Source organism: Hyperoodon ampullatus, assembly GCF_949752795.1.
Source record: "Hyperoodon ampullatus genome assembly, chromosome: 2".
Taxonomy (NCBI): domain Eukaryota; kingdom Metazoa; phylum Chordata; class Mammalia; order Artiodactyla; family Ziphiidae; genus Hyperoodon; species Hyperoodon ampullatus.
Genome location: NC_136915.1, coordinates 26,436,752 through 26,454,186, shown reverse-complemented (window position 1 = coordinate 26,454,186; position 17,435 = coordinate 26,436,752). Strand labels below are relative to the sequence as shown.

General features: G+C 48.1%; 1 protein-coding gene across 1 annotated transcript; it reads right to left on the bottom strand.

Annotated features, from left to right (window-relative positions):
• On the bottom strand, positions 1 to 15,990 carry TMEM39B (transmembrane protein 39B; the record flags this gene model as incomplete). The annotated part of the gene is made up of 8 exons (XM_079725551.1): positions 1 to 398; positions 1,915 to 2,035; positions 5,329 to 5,516; positions 6,425 to 6,761; positions 13,945 to 14,099; positions 14,419 to 14,502; positions 15,089 to 15,308; positions 15,821 to 15,990. 8 exons carry the CDS (start codon positions 15,988 to 15,990, stop codon positions 156 to 158), a joined length of 1,518 nt encoding a protein of 505 aa, XP_079581677.1. The 3' UTR covers positions 1 to 155.
• Positions 15,991 to 17,435: the final 1,445 nt, after the last annotated feature.

Here is a 17,435-nt window from a genome sequence, read left to right as displayed (position 1 = left end):
GAAAGAAACAGTATGTAACAAAAATACAAAGCTCTGGTGGATTTTTTTTGTCTGTTTTTGGTTTTTTTTTGCCCCTCACCCATCCCTCCCCAACAGCCGCTTCCCAGGGAGCCCCTGGCTGAAGCCTGGATGCTGTCCCTGGGTTGCCCTGGGGCTCAGGAGAACCGGTGGTCTAGGTCCCTCTGGGGGTTGACCGAGTACGAGTAGGCCTTGCCCAATACCAGGCGGTCTCGCAGCAGCTTGAAGAAGGCGTAGTAGTTGCTGAAGAGGATGAGTGCCAGTGAGATGGTCTGGTGCCACTTATCAGAGGACATTAAGGAGTAGAGCTGGTAGACGATGACAGCGCCCTCCAGCAGCAAAAGGATGTTGAGGATCCGCAGGGGTTTGCTGAAAAAGAACTGCCCAGGAAAGAGGAGGCATGGACTGGAAAGTGGGCTCCAGAAACCTGCCTCTGGGAAGGGGGTTCTGGGTAGGCCAGGGAAGGGGTCAAGCTCTCGGGCCCCATGCAGACTTGGGTGGGGAAGAAGACTTCATAGGGTTGGGCGTGGACCTTGCCATCTCTCTGCCTTTGTTTGTGGTGTTGCTTCTGTCAAGACTACTGCTTCCCACAGAAGCTGTTTAAGATCCGGATCAAAAAAAACAAAAAAAAGATCCGGATCAACTTCCACCTCCTCCCAGAAACTTTTCTTGAGAAGTCCTGCTTGTTCTCTCAAACTTTTGTTGGTCGAAAACCAACACCTTATTATATGTGACTTCCTGGATACTGTCAGGCCTGAACAAAGCAGAATCTTATGACAGAGGCGTGGAAAGTTATTATAGACTATAAAGCCTGAGTCATTTACTATTTCATGTGTAGCATCCCCCGCTAGGCTAGAAGCTTCCAGGGGACACAGAGACGCATCACTCTTACCTGGTGTCTAAAGGGCAAGGTAGAGTGTAGAGACTAAGAAAATTTTTCCGGTCAGTTTAAAAGAATGATCGATGCCCAGGGATCTTGATTCTGCAGGGGCCAAGGTACCTAAACCTCAAGAGCTGATTATAGGATGGCAGGAGAAGTGCCAGGAAACAGGAGTCCGAGAGACCAGCACGCCAGGCTCAGCTCTGCACCTGACAGGCTGTAGGACCTTGGGCAAGTCCCTTCCCTGTCTGAACCTCAGGTTTCTCTACTCGGAAAAGAAGAGGTTAGCCCAGATCAATGATTCCTCAAACTGTGTTCCTCAGAGCCCCAGGTTCCAGGAGGTCTTTTAGGGGCTACCACAGTGGTAAGCAGGAAGTGAGGGGAGTTCTAACCCTTTCAAACAGAGCAGCGCCATGAGGTCCTACATACTGAACTTTAGTTTGACTGAGTTGGAAAAAAGGATTTTGACAGTAAAATAAGTAAATAAAATGGAAACCACCAGCCCAGATGATTTTGAGCAGCCCTTTCCATAGTACTGACTCCGTGAGCCATTACCATTAGTTCCCAAGTTTCCCAGTAAGGCACCCTTGGAACAAGTTAAACTCTCTAAGCTGATTTCAGTACCTGAAAACCAGGACAGCCCTGGTATTTCTTTCATACACAAGGTTCTGGTGAAGACTGAATGGGAGGGTGCATGGGAAGTGTTTACCACAGTGCCTGGCACACAGTAAGGAATGATGAGTGTAATTATTTTGACCACCAAGAACCCCTCCTTTTGTTGTATCATCTTTTCTACCTCCACCCAATGTTTTCAAAGATCTGGTACCAAGTGAGCTACAGTTATGAAGGGATCATTTGTATGGCTGTCCTTGGGCTGCACATGTGCATTGTCTTCTTTTGGATTTGGGAAATATTGAAAATAGCCGCCTCTTGCTATGACATCACCTTCCTGCCCAGCTGATCCTCCTGCCCTCTAGATCAGGCCCCACCCCTCCTTCCCAGGGGAGGAGACTCACGTGGAACCGGAAGTGGGAGACATCGGAGGGGACGGCCACGTTGTAGTGGCCCACTGCTTTGTAGACGTTCTTGCTGTGCTTCACCAGCACGCCCTGTGGCCACATGCATTCTTCAGTCCACCTGGAGGCACAGCCCGACAAAACCCCCTTATGCCCAGCTCACCCACACAAGGGGATGTGAGAAGACTGGGCACGGGGTGATCACCAGGGCTCTACTCCCATTTCTATCACTTAGACACAGTGACTTTCCTTTTCTGGGTCTTAGTTGCCTTTTCTGTAAAATGGGTAAGAACTGTTAAGAAATTCACTGCACTGGGAGTCGGAAGGTTTAGGGCTGACATCCATGTCTCTGAGGGATTTCAAGAAAACCTTTTTCCCTCCCTGGGGTCATTTTCTTCATCTAGCCTCCCATCAGTCTCACTTCTAGCCTCCCAGCAGTCCACCACACAGCTGCCCGAGTGGTCTTTGTGAAACACCAAGCCAAGCCTGACTAATCTCTCCTCAAAACCCTTTGAAGGCTTTCCGGTGCCCCTGGAGTCAAGTCCCCAACGATGTGTTATGGCCTCCGAGTCCCAGTGTGGCCTTCCATGACCCCCACCACATAGCGCCTGCTCAAGCCACTCAGAACTGCCTCTAGTTCCTCCAGCACACCTGACTGCTCCTGTCTCTTCATGAGGTGCCCGCTCCAGCTGGACTGCTCTTCCAGATGCCTTATCCCACAGAGTTCAGCATCTTTTAAATGCTCCCTGAATCTCCTGCTACTGGTCCACTTTCCCCAATGTGTTGTCACTTATTTATTTCCCTGTATCCCTCACTAGTCTCGGAGCGCTGAAGGGGAAGGGATGGTGTCCAGTTCATTTCTGTGTCCTCGGAGCATGCCACAAGGCCTGGCACAGAGACGCCCCAGAGAGCATGTGAATAAGGTTGTGGGACCAGTGAATTTTCTTCCATTGTTCTTTGAGATCTCCCAGGAAACCTAAGGGTCCTGGGCCAGAGGACTGAGAATAACTGTCCACAAGAAGCTCAATCTCATGCTCCTGTCCTGTTGATTCCTTCATTTAAAAAACAGTTACCATGTCATATGCAACAACATGGATGAACCTCACAAACAATATGCTGAATGAAAGAAGCTGGACCCAAGAAGAATGTCTACTGTATGATTTAATTTACACGAAGCTGTAGAATAGGCAAAACTAACCTATGGTGTAATGAAATGAAAAGATGGTTGCCAGGGGGAGGGGGTCGTTGGGAAGGTCCATAAGGAAATTTTCTGAGGGGCTGGAAATGTTCTGTATCTTGATGGGGGAAGGGTTACATGGGTGTGTATGTCTTTATCAAAACTCAAAGAATTGTACACTTCAAGATCTGTGAATTTCACTGTATGGAAATTCTACCTTAAAAAAAGCTTACATACAAAAAACACAAAAAATTTGCTGTTGGACCTATCACAAGCCAGGCATTTTGCCAGGAGTGAGATGGCCGAGTGCTTGACAGATAAGGACCCTGACCTCCAGGAGCTTTAGTCTTGGAATGACAGGCAAGTAACTAAGCAAACACAGCAGAGGGGGAGCACAGGCAGGGCAGGGACACTGAACCTATCCCGAGTGGTCAGGAAAGTGTTCCTGGAGGACGCAAAGTGCTAAAGGATGAATAGGAATTAAACAGGAAAAGAAAATTGGAAAGGTCACTCCACGCAAAACATGCATCATAGGCAAAAGCCTGGATACAAAAGTACATACAGGGATGTCCCTGGTGGCGCAGTGGTTAAGAATCCGCCTGTCAATGCAGGGAACACGGGCTTGATCCCTGGGCCAGGAAGATCCCACATGCTGTGGAGCAGCTAAGGCCGTGCGCCACAACTACTGAGCCCATGTGCCACAACTACTGAGCCTGCACTCTAGAGCCCGCAAGCCACAACTACTGAAGCCTGTGCGCTTAGAGCCCATGCTCCGCAACAAGAGAAACCACTGTAATGGGAAGCCCGCGCACCGCAACAAACAGTAGCCCCCGCTCACCACAACTAGAGAAAGCCTGTGCGCAGCAACGAAGACCCAATGCGGCCAAAAAAAAAAAAAAAAAAAGAACATACAGAATTGGAGGATCCGAAGAGGTTGGGTCTGGCTAGAGCAGAGTATGAGTTGGGGCATGGGAAGAGACGGAGCAGAAAGGCTGGTAGGAGTCAGTTCGTCATGGGAAGCCACGTGAAGGAGCCTGGATCTTACCCGCAGACCATGGTGAGCCATGGGCAGGTTTATCCTCATATTCAGCCATGTACTCTTTCTTCTCCCCGCTCCCCTCAGAGCCTTAGGCTAAGCCAAGCCCCACTTCAGCCCATTTGGCAATATCCATCCCCTCTCTGGACCACCTGGACAGAGCCTGAGAGGGACCCTGACTGGCATGGAGGGCCAACAGCAGGAGGCTTGGCCTCTGCGGCCTCCCTTTGCATCTCTGTGGGCCTACCTCTACAAACCTGTCCTAGGGGTCTCTTCTCGGCTGGGCCTTGTGCTGGGCCCAAGACTCAGATGTGATTCAGAGATGGTCCCAGCCTTGAAGAGCTTCCAGTCTAATGGGGGGATACAGGCAGGAAAATTAGCATAACTGGGGTAAAAAGACGGTGATGAAGGGCTGTAGAAATGCTAGGCACCAGGAAGGATGGGTCAGGCTGAGGGGAGGACAGCCCAGCCCCTCAGGGCTCCTGAGCAGGGTGACTTCTGCCTTTGCTCTGAGTGCAATGCCATCCTGCAGCTGGGCCTTTTTCACCCCACTCATCCTAACGCTTTGTGTACATGGCTATCACCTGCACCAGACTGTAACTCCTCAAGGGGTCTCATTTCCTCCCTGTGGCTTTTCTTCCCTGGCCAGGGTATGTCATCAACTAACACAGCACCATACCCTGTTACCAGACTGATGTTTCTAAGGCACACCTTGGAATGGGTCCCTCCACTGTTCAAAACCCTCCATAGCTCCCCTCTGCCTATAGGTCAAAGTCCAAGCTCCTTTGTCCAATACACAGCACCAGGCCTGGGACAGCTTAGGTAGAAGTAAATGCTTTCTGAAAGAGTAGATTAGCCAATGATTGGATGGATGAGTGAGTGGAAGGAGGGAAGCAATGAGTGAATGCATGAGCAAATCAGCCAATGAGCAAGTACCTAAGTCAGTGAATGAGAAAGTCAATGAGTCTATGAATTTACCACCTGCCTTCCTCCCATCTTCAAGACACTGCAAGTTACCCAAGGACAGGAGACATGTCCTTCCTGGGCCCTGCCATATCCCACTCTGGCCACAAGGCCTAGCATACAAGACACGCTCAATAACTATTTGCTGACTGAATGAATGAGTTGATGAGCAGGGAGGTGAGTGACTCCAGACACTGACCAGCGGGGGCTGGGGTCAAGCAGAGAAGGGCAGACTCACGGGTGCTGCAGTACATTGGAGCACAGTGCTGGGTCCACCTTCTGCCAGCAGCCCAGGTGGGCAGCGGCCTTATGCAGCAGGTCGCAGTAGCTGGCAGGCAGCAGGTGCTGCATGAGGATCACCGAGGTGCTGATGGACACCAGCAGGAAGAGCTCGCAGGACCAGCGCTTGTCATAGTAATGTGTGTTCTGGGGGCAGCGGGAGGTGGGTGAGACCTTGGACACCCATAATGGCCTCACTCCCTCCCCCATCCCTGATTCCATCTGTCTCGGAGATCAAGACAGCCCTAGAGAGACCTCGGGGTGGCCTGAGACGAAGGACTGAACACCTAACAAAGGTGGCTTAATCATGGGCTTAAACCCTATGCCCACTACTCAGTTTTCTACAAAGAAAAATTGTTCCCACTCTGAGCCAGAGAACAGGCTCTGGGGTTCAACAGAAATGAGTTCAAATCTTGGCTCTGCTGCTTAGTCACTATGTGACCTTGGGCAAGTCATTTCACTTCTCTGGGCTAACTTCCTCATCTGTTAAATGAGGATAAGAGTAACCACCTCTGAGAGGCGTGAGGAGGATTATAATGCTCATCAACGTTCTAGCAGGTTGTAGGTGCCCAACGGACATGAAGTCCTCTCAACCCCCAATCATTCAGTGCAGCCCATCCTCAGAGAAATGTGTCAAGCCAGCTGGGGAGGTACCTTCCCACATGGCCATACAAGCCAGAGAGAGAGCACAGGCCTTTGGAGTCACTCAGATCTGGATGAGTCCTGCCTTTCGAACTTAATGACAAAGCAGGACATTGTGACGTGCCTGTGCCAAAACCGCCACATGGAAACACCAAGTCACCGCCTTCCTTTACCAAGTATTACAAACAACAGTGCCACGTCCCCCTCGCTGGCTGGGTGACCTCGTGCGGGCCATGTCCATTCAGCGAGCCTTGTTTTTTCCACTTTAAAATGAAGGCAGTAGTCACTCTGGCCCTCAGGAGCACATATGGGAATCTCATCAAGAGCAGCAGAGTTATTTATGTGGGCAAGAGGGCTCCTGGGGGGCAGGCAGCAGGGTGAGGCCCCTTCCCTCCCTGGGTCAAGCTACGCACCTTCACAAACCAAACAGGCACAAAGGCCACATAATAGGCGCTTAGCATGGAGCTGACCAGCACCTCCTTCATGCGCCAGTTGAAGTCCATCTTGAGGAACTCCACCTCACTGCGGATGAGGCTGGGCGACAGGCAGCAGGCGTGGGTGGGCATGGCGTCCGGGCCGTACAGCTGCCGCGTGTGCTGCTTCCACGTCTCCCGCAGTGTCAGCAGGTAGTCCCGGCTCCGTGCCAGGCCACTGACAGCCTCCCGGGGACCCATGGAGGCCATGTGGCTGAAGAGGTTTGTCTTGCGGAGGTCACAGTTCAGCTGCAGGAACGGAATGTACATCCCAAACCTGCTGGGGAAGACAGTGGTGAGGGCAGGCCTGCCCAAGGGCCAGGATCCCAACTCTTAACCACCAAGGGAATCTTCTTTCCTCCTGGGCTTTAGCTCTCCTGGCTGTTCAGAGGGGAGACTCTACCGGACCCTCTAGCCATCCAGCCTCCCAGCCAATGATCAGTCATTCAACTCATGTATTAGCACTAAGTGCGTGCCAAGCATTGTGCTGAGCGGCAGGTATACAGTAGGAAGCAAGACACGAGTCCTGGCCCTCACACACTATTGCTGCCCAGCAGTAATCATAACAGTCCACATTCACTGGGCACAACCTGTGCTCCAGATACTGTACTAAGTGCTTTACATGCATTCTCTTCTTTTGTTTCTCTTAACCTGTGTTAGGTACTATTAGTTTGTGCCCTTTTCAGCTGAGGAAGCTTTGACTCAGACAGGTGGAGTGGATTCCGAAAGGTCACACAACTAGTATGGAAGTAATAGAGCTGGGATTCAAATCCAGAACTGTCTGGTACCGGTGATCAAGACAGATACTCAGGGCTTCCCTGGTGGCACAGTGGTTGAGAGTCCGCCTGCCGATGCAGGGGACACGGGTTCGTGCCCCGGTCCGGGAAGATCCCACGTGCCTCAGAGCGGCTGTGCCCGTGAGCCATGGCCGCTGAGCCTGCGCGTCCGGAGCCTGTGCTCCACAACGGGAGAGGCCACAACAGTGAGAGGCCACAACAGTGAGAGGCCCGCGTACCGCAAAAAAAAAAACAAAAAACAGACAGATACTCAGCAAATACTACAAGTAATTCATTAATTGAAAATATACATGGTACCACAAAGGAGAGGTAGACATTGTCATGGGTGTACATGGGGGCAGCTCTTTAGCTTGCAGAGGAGGACAGTTCAGGAACAATATTTATTGTGTGTCTATTATGTGCCAGGCACTGAAATGGGCCCTTGAACAGTACAAACCACTTCCCCTGAGGAGTACCCCTAGGTCAGGGCTGGAGCTAATTAGTTAAGAGATGGAGTGTGTGGCTGATATCATTTAAGGAGAAAACTAGACAGACCCATAGCCCAGAAGAGTAGATCATTAAAGTGGGTAAGTGCCAAGCACAGTACATGGAACATCATGATAGGTGCTCTTGACAGGCATTCCTTGTTTTAGCTTAGGGCCTCTCAATTTCCCCAGGCCCTCAGACATAGCTCCAGAAGGGTCCCTGGGCTGCTGCCAGGAGCCAGAACCAGTGAGAATGCTACATTTTCTTATCTATAGTAATGTTCTCTTTCTTTATTCTGAACTTCCAGGAAGGGATATATGAGTGTTCTTGGGCACTCATATAATTAGCCTCTTTGGGTTTTTGCTTTCTGGCCTATAAAATGGGAATGCTTCCACTTCTCCTAGGGTAAGGTTCAAGTAAGATAACTTAGAGAATTCTGGTGAAGAGCATAACCTTTGGGGTCAAATAGGCTAGGATTAAAATCCCAGGTCTGCCACTTACTAATGCTGTGATATAGGGCAAGTTATATAATCTCTAGGAGCCTCAGTTTCCTTAACTTGCCTTAAGTTACCTAGCTTGTACTGATTCTCTATGCTCAGTCAGGCATTATGCTAGTGTTTTTATAAATACTCTCTTTTAATCTTTGCAACAATGCCCAGCATGGTGTCCGGCCTAAAGTAGAAGATCAATACAATTTTGTTTAGAAAAGAAAGAGGTCAATGGTTCTATGGGACAGAAAAGAACACTGAAATGGGATTCCCAAAACACTCTTCAGGGCACTCGGTGGGAATGAGGGCACGAGGCACCTACATGAACATACAAGGGCTTCAGACTCAACCTTAAGGACAAGTACTTAAGAATCTTCTTGGCTTTGCCACTAAGAAGGACTGCCGATACAATTAAATTATTTGGTAACAGCAAGTAGCTGCTCTGACAGGTCACAAGTTAGAAACAACTTCACATGCAAGATGGCAGATCCTCTTTCATCCTCTCCATCCTAGATGTGACAGTATCAATGTAGAGAGTAAATAAATAAAAGTAGAAAATAAATCCATATCAGCAAAGAGAATGGGAGTGGGGGTTATCAGTACATAAGTGATTCTGACAAATTTAGATAGCAGATGGAAACATGTTGACAGATGAGGAGGTCATCATCTAGAGCAGTGCTGTCCAATAGAAATATGAGAGTCACACATGTAATTTAAAATTTTCTAGAAGCCGCATTAAAAAAAAGAAGAAATTAATTTTAATACTCTATTTTACTTAACCCAATATAGGCACAATATTACCGCTTCAATATATAATCATTATTTATGAATGAGATATTTTACTTTCTTTTTTTGTACTAAGTCTTCAGAATCCAGTGTACGTTTTACACTAACAGCACATTTCAGTTAAAACTAGCCTATTTCAAATGTTTAATAACAATAGGCAGCTAGAAGTTACTAAACTGGATAGCGTAGGTCTAGAATGTGCCATGAGACAGCGTAGACCCAGAATGTGCCATGAGAGGGTTACAATGGGGGTAGGAGCTTATCTGCCCAGAGTGACCCAAGAGAGACTGGCTTGAAGTGGGCACATTTGATAGAGGGTAGAAGTGAGAAGCAGGGCTGAACAAATGGGATTAAACACAGATCTGTATTCATTTATGAGTCACTCCCTTTATTCTCCTACAAACCTGACACAATCTGCCCTGAAAGATTCTTCTCTAAAGAAACTGAATAAACTGAGGAGAACTGAGGTCTCTAATGGGGGCACCCTAGAGTAATACCTCCCTCCCCTTTCTGGTCTATGGGTGCCCACAGCCTGACAATTAGCACCTCATTCACTCTTCCTAAAGCAAAGTCTACCAGTCAGTGTGCCCTGCCCACATACTTAGAATTCCCAGTCAAACCTCCCATTCACGTATACAATGGCAGAGAGAGAGAAAATGCATTCCAAGCCACTCAGTCCTCCACTCTTAAATGTAAACAGACAACCAAAGAAACTAACTACACTTAGAAAACTAGCAGCATGAAACAGAAAAATTGACCTGGTGGAAAGACAAAATTGAGGGAACATAAGAGATTTTTAAAACAAGAACAGAATGCTATGAGAAAAGAACAATCAGAAATCAAGAAAGAGGACTTAGAGATGAAAAATATGATTGCTGAAAAATATCTCAATAAAAAATCTGCAAGATGAAGTTGAGAAAATCCCCCTAAAGACAACATAAAAAGAAAGAGAGAGAAAAAGATAGAGAAAGAGAGAGACAGAGTCAGAGAGAGAAAGAAAGAGGAGAGGGAGGGAGAGAGGGATGGAGGGAGAGGAAGAAAGGGAGAAAGATGAAAAGTATAAGGGAAAATATAAGAGAAACAGATGATCAATCTATGAGGTCTACCATGCGACGCAGAGAAGTCCCAGAGAGGACAGAAAAAATGGAAGGGAAGATATTATCAAAGAAATAATAGGAGAAAATTTCCCTGACCTTAAGAAATACACAAATCTCCAGGTTAAAAAAGTCCTAGAGTACTGATAAGATGAATGACAAAAGTTCCATATCAGACACATTCTTGTGAAATTTCAAATAATCAAAAGATAAACAGAATACTCCCAAAAGCTTTCAGAAAGGAAAAAACAAGTCATCCACAAAGTAACTGGAATCAAACTAGCATGAGACTTCTCATTAGAAACACTGGATGCTAGAGACAATGGAGCAACATCTTCAAAATTCTGAGAGAATATGAATTTGAACTTAGAAATCGACATTTGGCCAAACCATCAATCAAGTATGAGGGCAGAATAAAGGCATTTTCAGACATGCAAGGACTAAGACTGTATATACCTCCCATATACCCCTTGTTAAGAAAATTACCTCATAATGCACTTCAGCAAAATAAGGGAGAAAACCAAGAAAGAGGAAGACACAGGATCCAAGAAACAGTGGATCCAACCCAGGAGGGCAGAGAAAGGAAGTCCCAGGCTGAGAGCTGTATAGCAGGCTTAAAGAGCAACCACTCCAGACTGGACCAGGAGGATGGAGGGCTCCAGGAGGGATGTCTTTGGGGGGAAAAATGGACTCCAGGCAACAGGTAGTATGATTGACAGGCTGGATAAACTTGAGGATATGATGAAGGCCCGTCATTCTTTTGTCAACAAGAAAAAAGAAAGGCAATTAGAAACTCCAAGAAAAATAAAAAGCTATATAAGAAAGTTACTATCTAAATATGAAGCAAACTAAAATGTGGCATGGTTTTAAGCAATTGATGGAATATAAGAAAAGAGAAACCATTTGACCTTGACACTAGGAACATTCTTTTTTTAAGAGGTCCAAGATTATAATTCAGTAAATATAGAGAAGGAATATCATCTATGCACACTACTCGGCCCTGCAGTGAATAATATTTTCATACTCATAATAATATCAAGGCCACTTATTGGTTTTTAATTTTTAAAATTAGCCTTAGACAAAGAAAGGAAGACTTAACTGTGGCTATATAGGAGAATGTGAATGTCAAGCATGACAATATAAGAGTACAGCTGCCAGGAAGTGATAGGAGGAAGAGGGGAGGAAAAGCCGATGGACAGGGCTCCTAATATTATGTTCTTACATAAAAGGGATTAAGACACTGACTATTGTTGATGGAATAAAAAACATAGGCATACTCATATTATTGAAAAAGAGGCCCAACAGAAAATTAAAAAGAATAACAATTATCAAATACTAGGAACAGTACGGATGGAAGGTGAAGTAAATCTTCATCTGTCAATGCAGGGAATCAATGTATGTGTGCATGTGTGCGTGTGTGTGTGTGTGTGTGTGTGTGGTATGCTTGTATATGCACAGAACATTCATTTCCAGGATATACAAGAAACCAGAAACATGGTGGTTACCTCTTGTGGTGGTTAGGTTCCCTTCCTTCTAAGAATAGAAGGGAAACTGGGTAGCTGGGAGACAGGAGTCAAGGGAAGAATTTTTCATTCTACATTCTTTTATCTGTTTTTCAGTTTTAATGATGTGAACCTATTACCCAATTATAAAATCAATAAATAAATGTGTAAAGAAATAAACAAAAGCATAAGGACATTAGAATTATGGAGGTAACTCAGAGAACACTTAAAACCAGAAACAGTAAAAGAGGTTGCTTTTGAGAAGTGGGACTAAAAATCTGGAGGGTGGGGTTAAAGGCTGTTTCTCATAATAAGCTTTTTTTTTTTTTTTTTTTTTTTGCCACACGACACCTCGTGGGATCTTAGATCCCTGACTAGGGATCGAACCCGCACCCTCAGCAGTGAAAGCACGGAGTCCAAACCATTGGACCACCAGAGAATTTCCAACATCAAGTTTTTTAGCACTATTGCATTTGATTTTTTAATGATATACTTGTCTTTATTAATAAAAATTTAAAGATTAAATAATATAAAATAAAGCAAAATATGAACACTGGGTGATGTCTGAGTAGTAACCAGAAAGTGTCAAATTAAGGCAACTGTTGACATTTCTAATCAGTACAATCTTGGAGGACCATTTGTTAGTATCTATCAAAAATGTAAAACATACCTTTGGTGCAATAATTCTACTTCTGGGAATCTGTTGTACAGAAATATTGGACAAGTGTGCAAAGATGTATGCAAAAGAATGTTCCCTGCCTCATTGTTTCCAACAGGGAAAAGCTGGAAACAACTCAAAAGTCCACCAACAGAAGACAAACAAAAAAAATTGTGAAAAGTCTATTCAATGGAATACTATGAGGCCATTTAAACAACTGAGGCAGACCCATATATACTGCCATGGGAAAATATCCAAGTTATATGACTACGTGAACATGTAATAAATTATACATTATCATGCACAGAGATTAACCCTATTTTTCTGTTTTTAAAAAATGTATATGTGGGCTTCCCTGGTGGCACAGTGGTTGAGAATCTGCCTGTCAATGCAGGGGACACGGGTTCAAGCCCTGGTCCGGGAAGATCCCACACGCCGCGGAGCAACTAAGCCCGTGAGCCACAACTACTGAGCCTGCGCGTCTGGAGCCCGTGCTCCGAAACAAGAGAGGCCGCGACAGTGAGAGGCCCACGCACCGCGATGAAGAGTGGCCCCCGCTCGCCGCAACTAGAGAAAGCCCTCGCACAGAAACGAAGACCCAACACAGCCAAAAACAAATAAATAAATAAATAAATAATTTTAAAAAATGTATATGTGAGGGTACTTGCACAGAAAAAATTTAGAAGGACACGCTGCAAGATAATGGTTTGCTGGAGGACTGAGATTATGTGGGACTTCCATTTTCTATGTTAAAAGCTTCTGTAAAGTTTAATATTATTACATGACACATGTATCACTCTTATAATTAAAAACTAGTTATAACTAAAGCAAGTGTGATTGGGCTCCTACCATGACAGTGACCTTTTGATCACGCAGGGGAGAGACGAGTGTCCAGCTCTGAAGCTTCCCAGGGAACAGAGGTAACCCAGCCTGAGGAAGTTCATGACTCAGAAAGCCCAGGGGTTGGGAAATTACTGTTAATGCCCAGAAACAGCCAGAGTGGACATCTTGCCAAAGCTCTCCCCAATTCTAGTCCGGAAAGGGGCAGGCCTGTGCTCCTCCCAGACACTATCTTTCCATCCTCAACAATCTGGGTTCTGGCAAGACGGAGGAAGTGAGTGAGCAAAGCAGACACACAAACGGACATACAGATATGCATGTGAAGATACACACACACACACACACACACATACACACACACACACACACATGCTTCATGCACAGACACCCACACAGAAACATGCACGCACCCCGGTGCTTGCAAGCATACAGACCTGGGGGGAGGCACCGAGAGACTACATAAACACTAAGATATGCAAAGAGACAGAGAAAGAGAAAGAACCAGAGAGAGAGGAAAGGAAGAGAGAGGAAGATGAAGCCCGTGCATACCCCCTCAGGAGCTGTGGGATATACACTCAGCTCTGAGTCCCCTTCTGACCTCCCCCTTGAGGGCACCTTGGGGAAATTATGCCTGCCGTCTCAGTTTCTGCTCCTTCAAAAGAAAGCTAATCGTCCTGATCTCAGGACGATATTGTCAGACAATGTGAGAGAGTACTGTTGCTGCCTGCCTGTGAGTCTACTGGGTAGGGGGGCCCAGTGCCCAGCCACACTCAGGGCAGAGGCCAGGAACAGGTGCTGGGCAGTGAGGGGGTGGAGTGAGGGGTACTCACGGATAGCAGAGGAACAGGAGGTTCAGGAAGGAGTAGGTCCTGAAGAGGTGGATGAGGGAGCGGCACAGACTCCAGCCTGTTGCCGTGAGAACGGTGAAGCGGGTGAGGAACAGCATGATGGAGCGAAAGAGGGAGACCTTCCCCCTCTGAGAAGCCTGGGTCAGGGCGAGATAGGACGGGATGGGGCCTTGGATGGAGGTCATGGGGGCTGTGCCCAAATCCCACCCAGGATGGCCCGTGATCCCGCCCGGGGAAACGTGGGGCAGCAGGCTGGGCAGAACCTGGCAAGGTGAATCCTTTCCCTCGACGCCCAGGAAACTCCAAGAGCCGATGGGATGTAATACTCTTCAACCAAGTTCAAAGGGAGCCCCAAGGAAATGCCTCAGGGTTGAAGGGCTGGGCACACCTCCTTGGTACCCCCATGGGTAAAGGGGAGTCCCAGAGTTCCCCGGCCAGCCTCTGGGACCCAATCACCTCCTTCACGATGGACCCAATGAAGCGGCGGCCCAGAACAATGGTGGTCACCATCAGCAAGTTGAAGTCGATCAGGTGGAAATTCTGTCAGGGGGCAGAGGCTGGGGGTCACGTGGGCCCCCTGCCCGTGTACGGGCTTTTCGCATACCCACCTCCCCCTGCCCAGTCCTTTCCATCAGGACTGTCCCCACTCTCTGACCTTCATAGGCCTCCAGCTGAGTCAGATCAGGAAAATACCTAGAGGAGTAGAACAGGACCCAGAGGAGGAAAGTGGGACAGTCCCTGGAGACAAGAGAGTGGTGTGTGAGCCCTCTTGCTCTGATCACCCATGCCCCTGCCCCTGCACCTCTCCTTCTGCACAGAGCTCTTTCCTCTCCTTGAAATAGCCATGTATGCCTGTGACTCACCTCCCCCACAGGACTTAAGACTCTGTGCTCCTTTAGACAAAATCTGAGTCAGATTCATCTCTGCTACCATTACACTGTGTAGTGTGGTGCTGAGCACACTAGGGGTGAGCGTTCAGGAATCATCAGTTTCCTGTTCTTTTTATACCTCTCATGCCCAGCATGAGGCCAAACACACAGGGTTCTGCGTAAGCTATGCTAAACTAAAACCAAACATGTCACACACACACACACACACACACAGCGGGTCCTAGCTGGGCACCTACCAGGGAGGTGTGGGAGGGCGGGTGGGAGGGCGGATACCACCACACTGTCTTGTAGATGTTGATGTAGTGGACGAAGAGGGCTATGAGCTGGCAGAAGAAGAGCTGCAACTCAAACAGAATGCTGGCCTGGACTGGCAGCTCAGGGATCTTGCAGTGCTGCAGGGGCACGACCGTCTGGGTGGCCAGTGGGGGGCTGGAGAGGCCCGTCCCAGAACTGCTCCTGGGGGTGGGAGGGAACAACATCAAGAGCTGACCTGAGAACCCTACCAAGAAGCACTTCTGGGGCACAGGATTGCGGAGCAGGACCAGAAAAGCAGCTCAGGGCAGGGATGGAGTCCTCCTAATCCTGCCTGTCAGACAAAGGAGCTGACAGAGCCTTTTCCTATTCATAAGCTGATTCAGTCTTTCCAACATTCCCCAGGAAGGAAAGAATTATTAGGTCCATTTTACAGATGAAGAAAAGGAGGCCCAGAGAGGGGAGACAACTTGTCCAAGCCACCAGCAAATCAGAAGCAGAACTGTAACTGGAATCCAGGCCTTCGGGTTTATTACACTATGTCCCACTGCATCTGTCCCACTGACCACCCTCTGGGACTTTTCTGCTGCTCCCCACCCTTTAAGCCCCCCATCTGGAATCTAGGGTATCACACCCTAGAGCCCAGTCAGGGAGAGCTTTGTCCAGATTGCTCCTGAGAGCACACAGTGAGGCACAAAAGACAGAAAGTAGTTTACCTGGTGCGGGAACGGACACTGGTGACTGATGCGCTGGAAGTGTGGCCCCCACCTGAGCCCCCAGAGGATCCTGGCTCACAGAGTGGATTTCGACAGTAGGATGTCCTGTTGGGACCTCTTCGTCCTCCTGCAGGGCTCGACAGAAGGTAGATCCTCAAGCCAGAGGGCATATATCAAGGATAACAGCAATGATACTCGCTGCCAGTTACCTGCTGTCTCATTTTGTCACTCAGTTACAGAGACCCATGATCTGGCCCCTGCCCACCTCTTCCAACTTATCTCCTACCATTCCCTGCCTCGTCCCCATGTTTCAGCCAGCCTGGCCTTTCTCTCTTTGAGCAAACCAAGCTTACTGCTACCTTCTGCACTTGTTGTACTCTCTGGAGAGCCATTCCCTGCCATTTTGTAAGTATCTGCCCCCATAACTCTCTATCTTATTTCTATATTTTTTCACAATTCACTCTTCATCTTATTCATTTGTTAACATATTTACTGTCTATCTTTCCCACTGGAATGGAAGGCCAGTGAGGTCACTATCCTGATCTGTCCTTTTCACTGTTGTATCCCCTCCTCCTACCACAGTGCCCAGCATGAAGTAAGTGCTCAATAACTGTTGATGAGGGAATGAATCCGGAAAGGTTCCACAGACTGGTAAACTCAGTTTACATTGTGTCACAGGTAGTCTGGGGGTCTGGGTCCTGCGCTCTTAGCGCTGGTGTACACTGCTCCTTTCAGATACTACAACTCCCTGTAGGCTTACAACTATGGGCACCCTTGAAGTTTTTTCTCCAGGACCCAAGATCCAGCTTAGTGGGCATCCTGGACTCTCACAGTCAGGACCCAGGGCCTGAGCACAGTGTCAAGGGAGAATGGTGTGGTTGTGAACCCAAAACTTGGACCTGCAACCTCCTTCTCTAGGCTTAGCAGTCTAGCCCAAGCTCCCAGGCACCACCCTGCACAAAAGTCCTGCACAAAGCTCCAAGGCACCACCCCAGTCCCAGTCAAAGTTATAGCCTTGTTCATACCTCCTCATGGCAGCAGAGCAGCCTCCACACACACACACCCCTTGCCCTAGCTTCTCAGCCTGGAAGCTTTTCCCACACGTCTCGGAAAAGTTTTTGTCCGGGAGCTCTGCCCCAAACAGCCCCCAGCCCCAAAGCTCTGTTCATGCACTACTGTACCTGGCTTGGAAAACCCCACACAGGCACCCTCAGTCCAGATGCTCTGCCCACACCCACTCTGCTCTGTTTAGAAGCTCTGCACCCACATGAAGCCCCTCAGCCCAGAAGCCCCGCCTACACACAATTGTCAGCTCATAAAACCCGCCCACAAGCCAATAAAAGCTCTCTCTGCCCAGAAGCCTGGCTCCAGAGTGGGCTCCCTTCTTCTGGAAGGTCTCCTTCCCGGCCCACCTCGCCAGTACAAAGCCCCTACTGCCCAGAAAGTTTGCCCCTGCACCGGGGCCTACAGCTCAGGAGCTCCGCCCTTAGCACTAAGGCCACGCCCGCCGCTAAGCCTCGGTTCGCTCTAGCCCAGAAGAGTGGGTCCTCACCAAAGCCCCCAGGGAGCCTCAGCATTTGGAAGCCCCTCCCACCGCTCCGATGTCCCGCCCCCA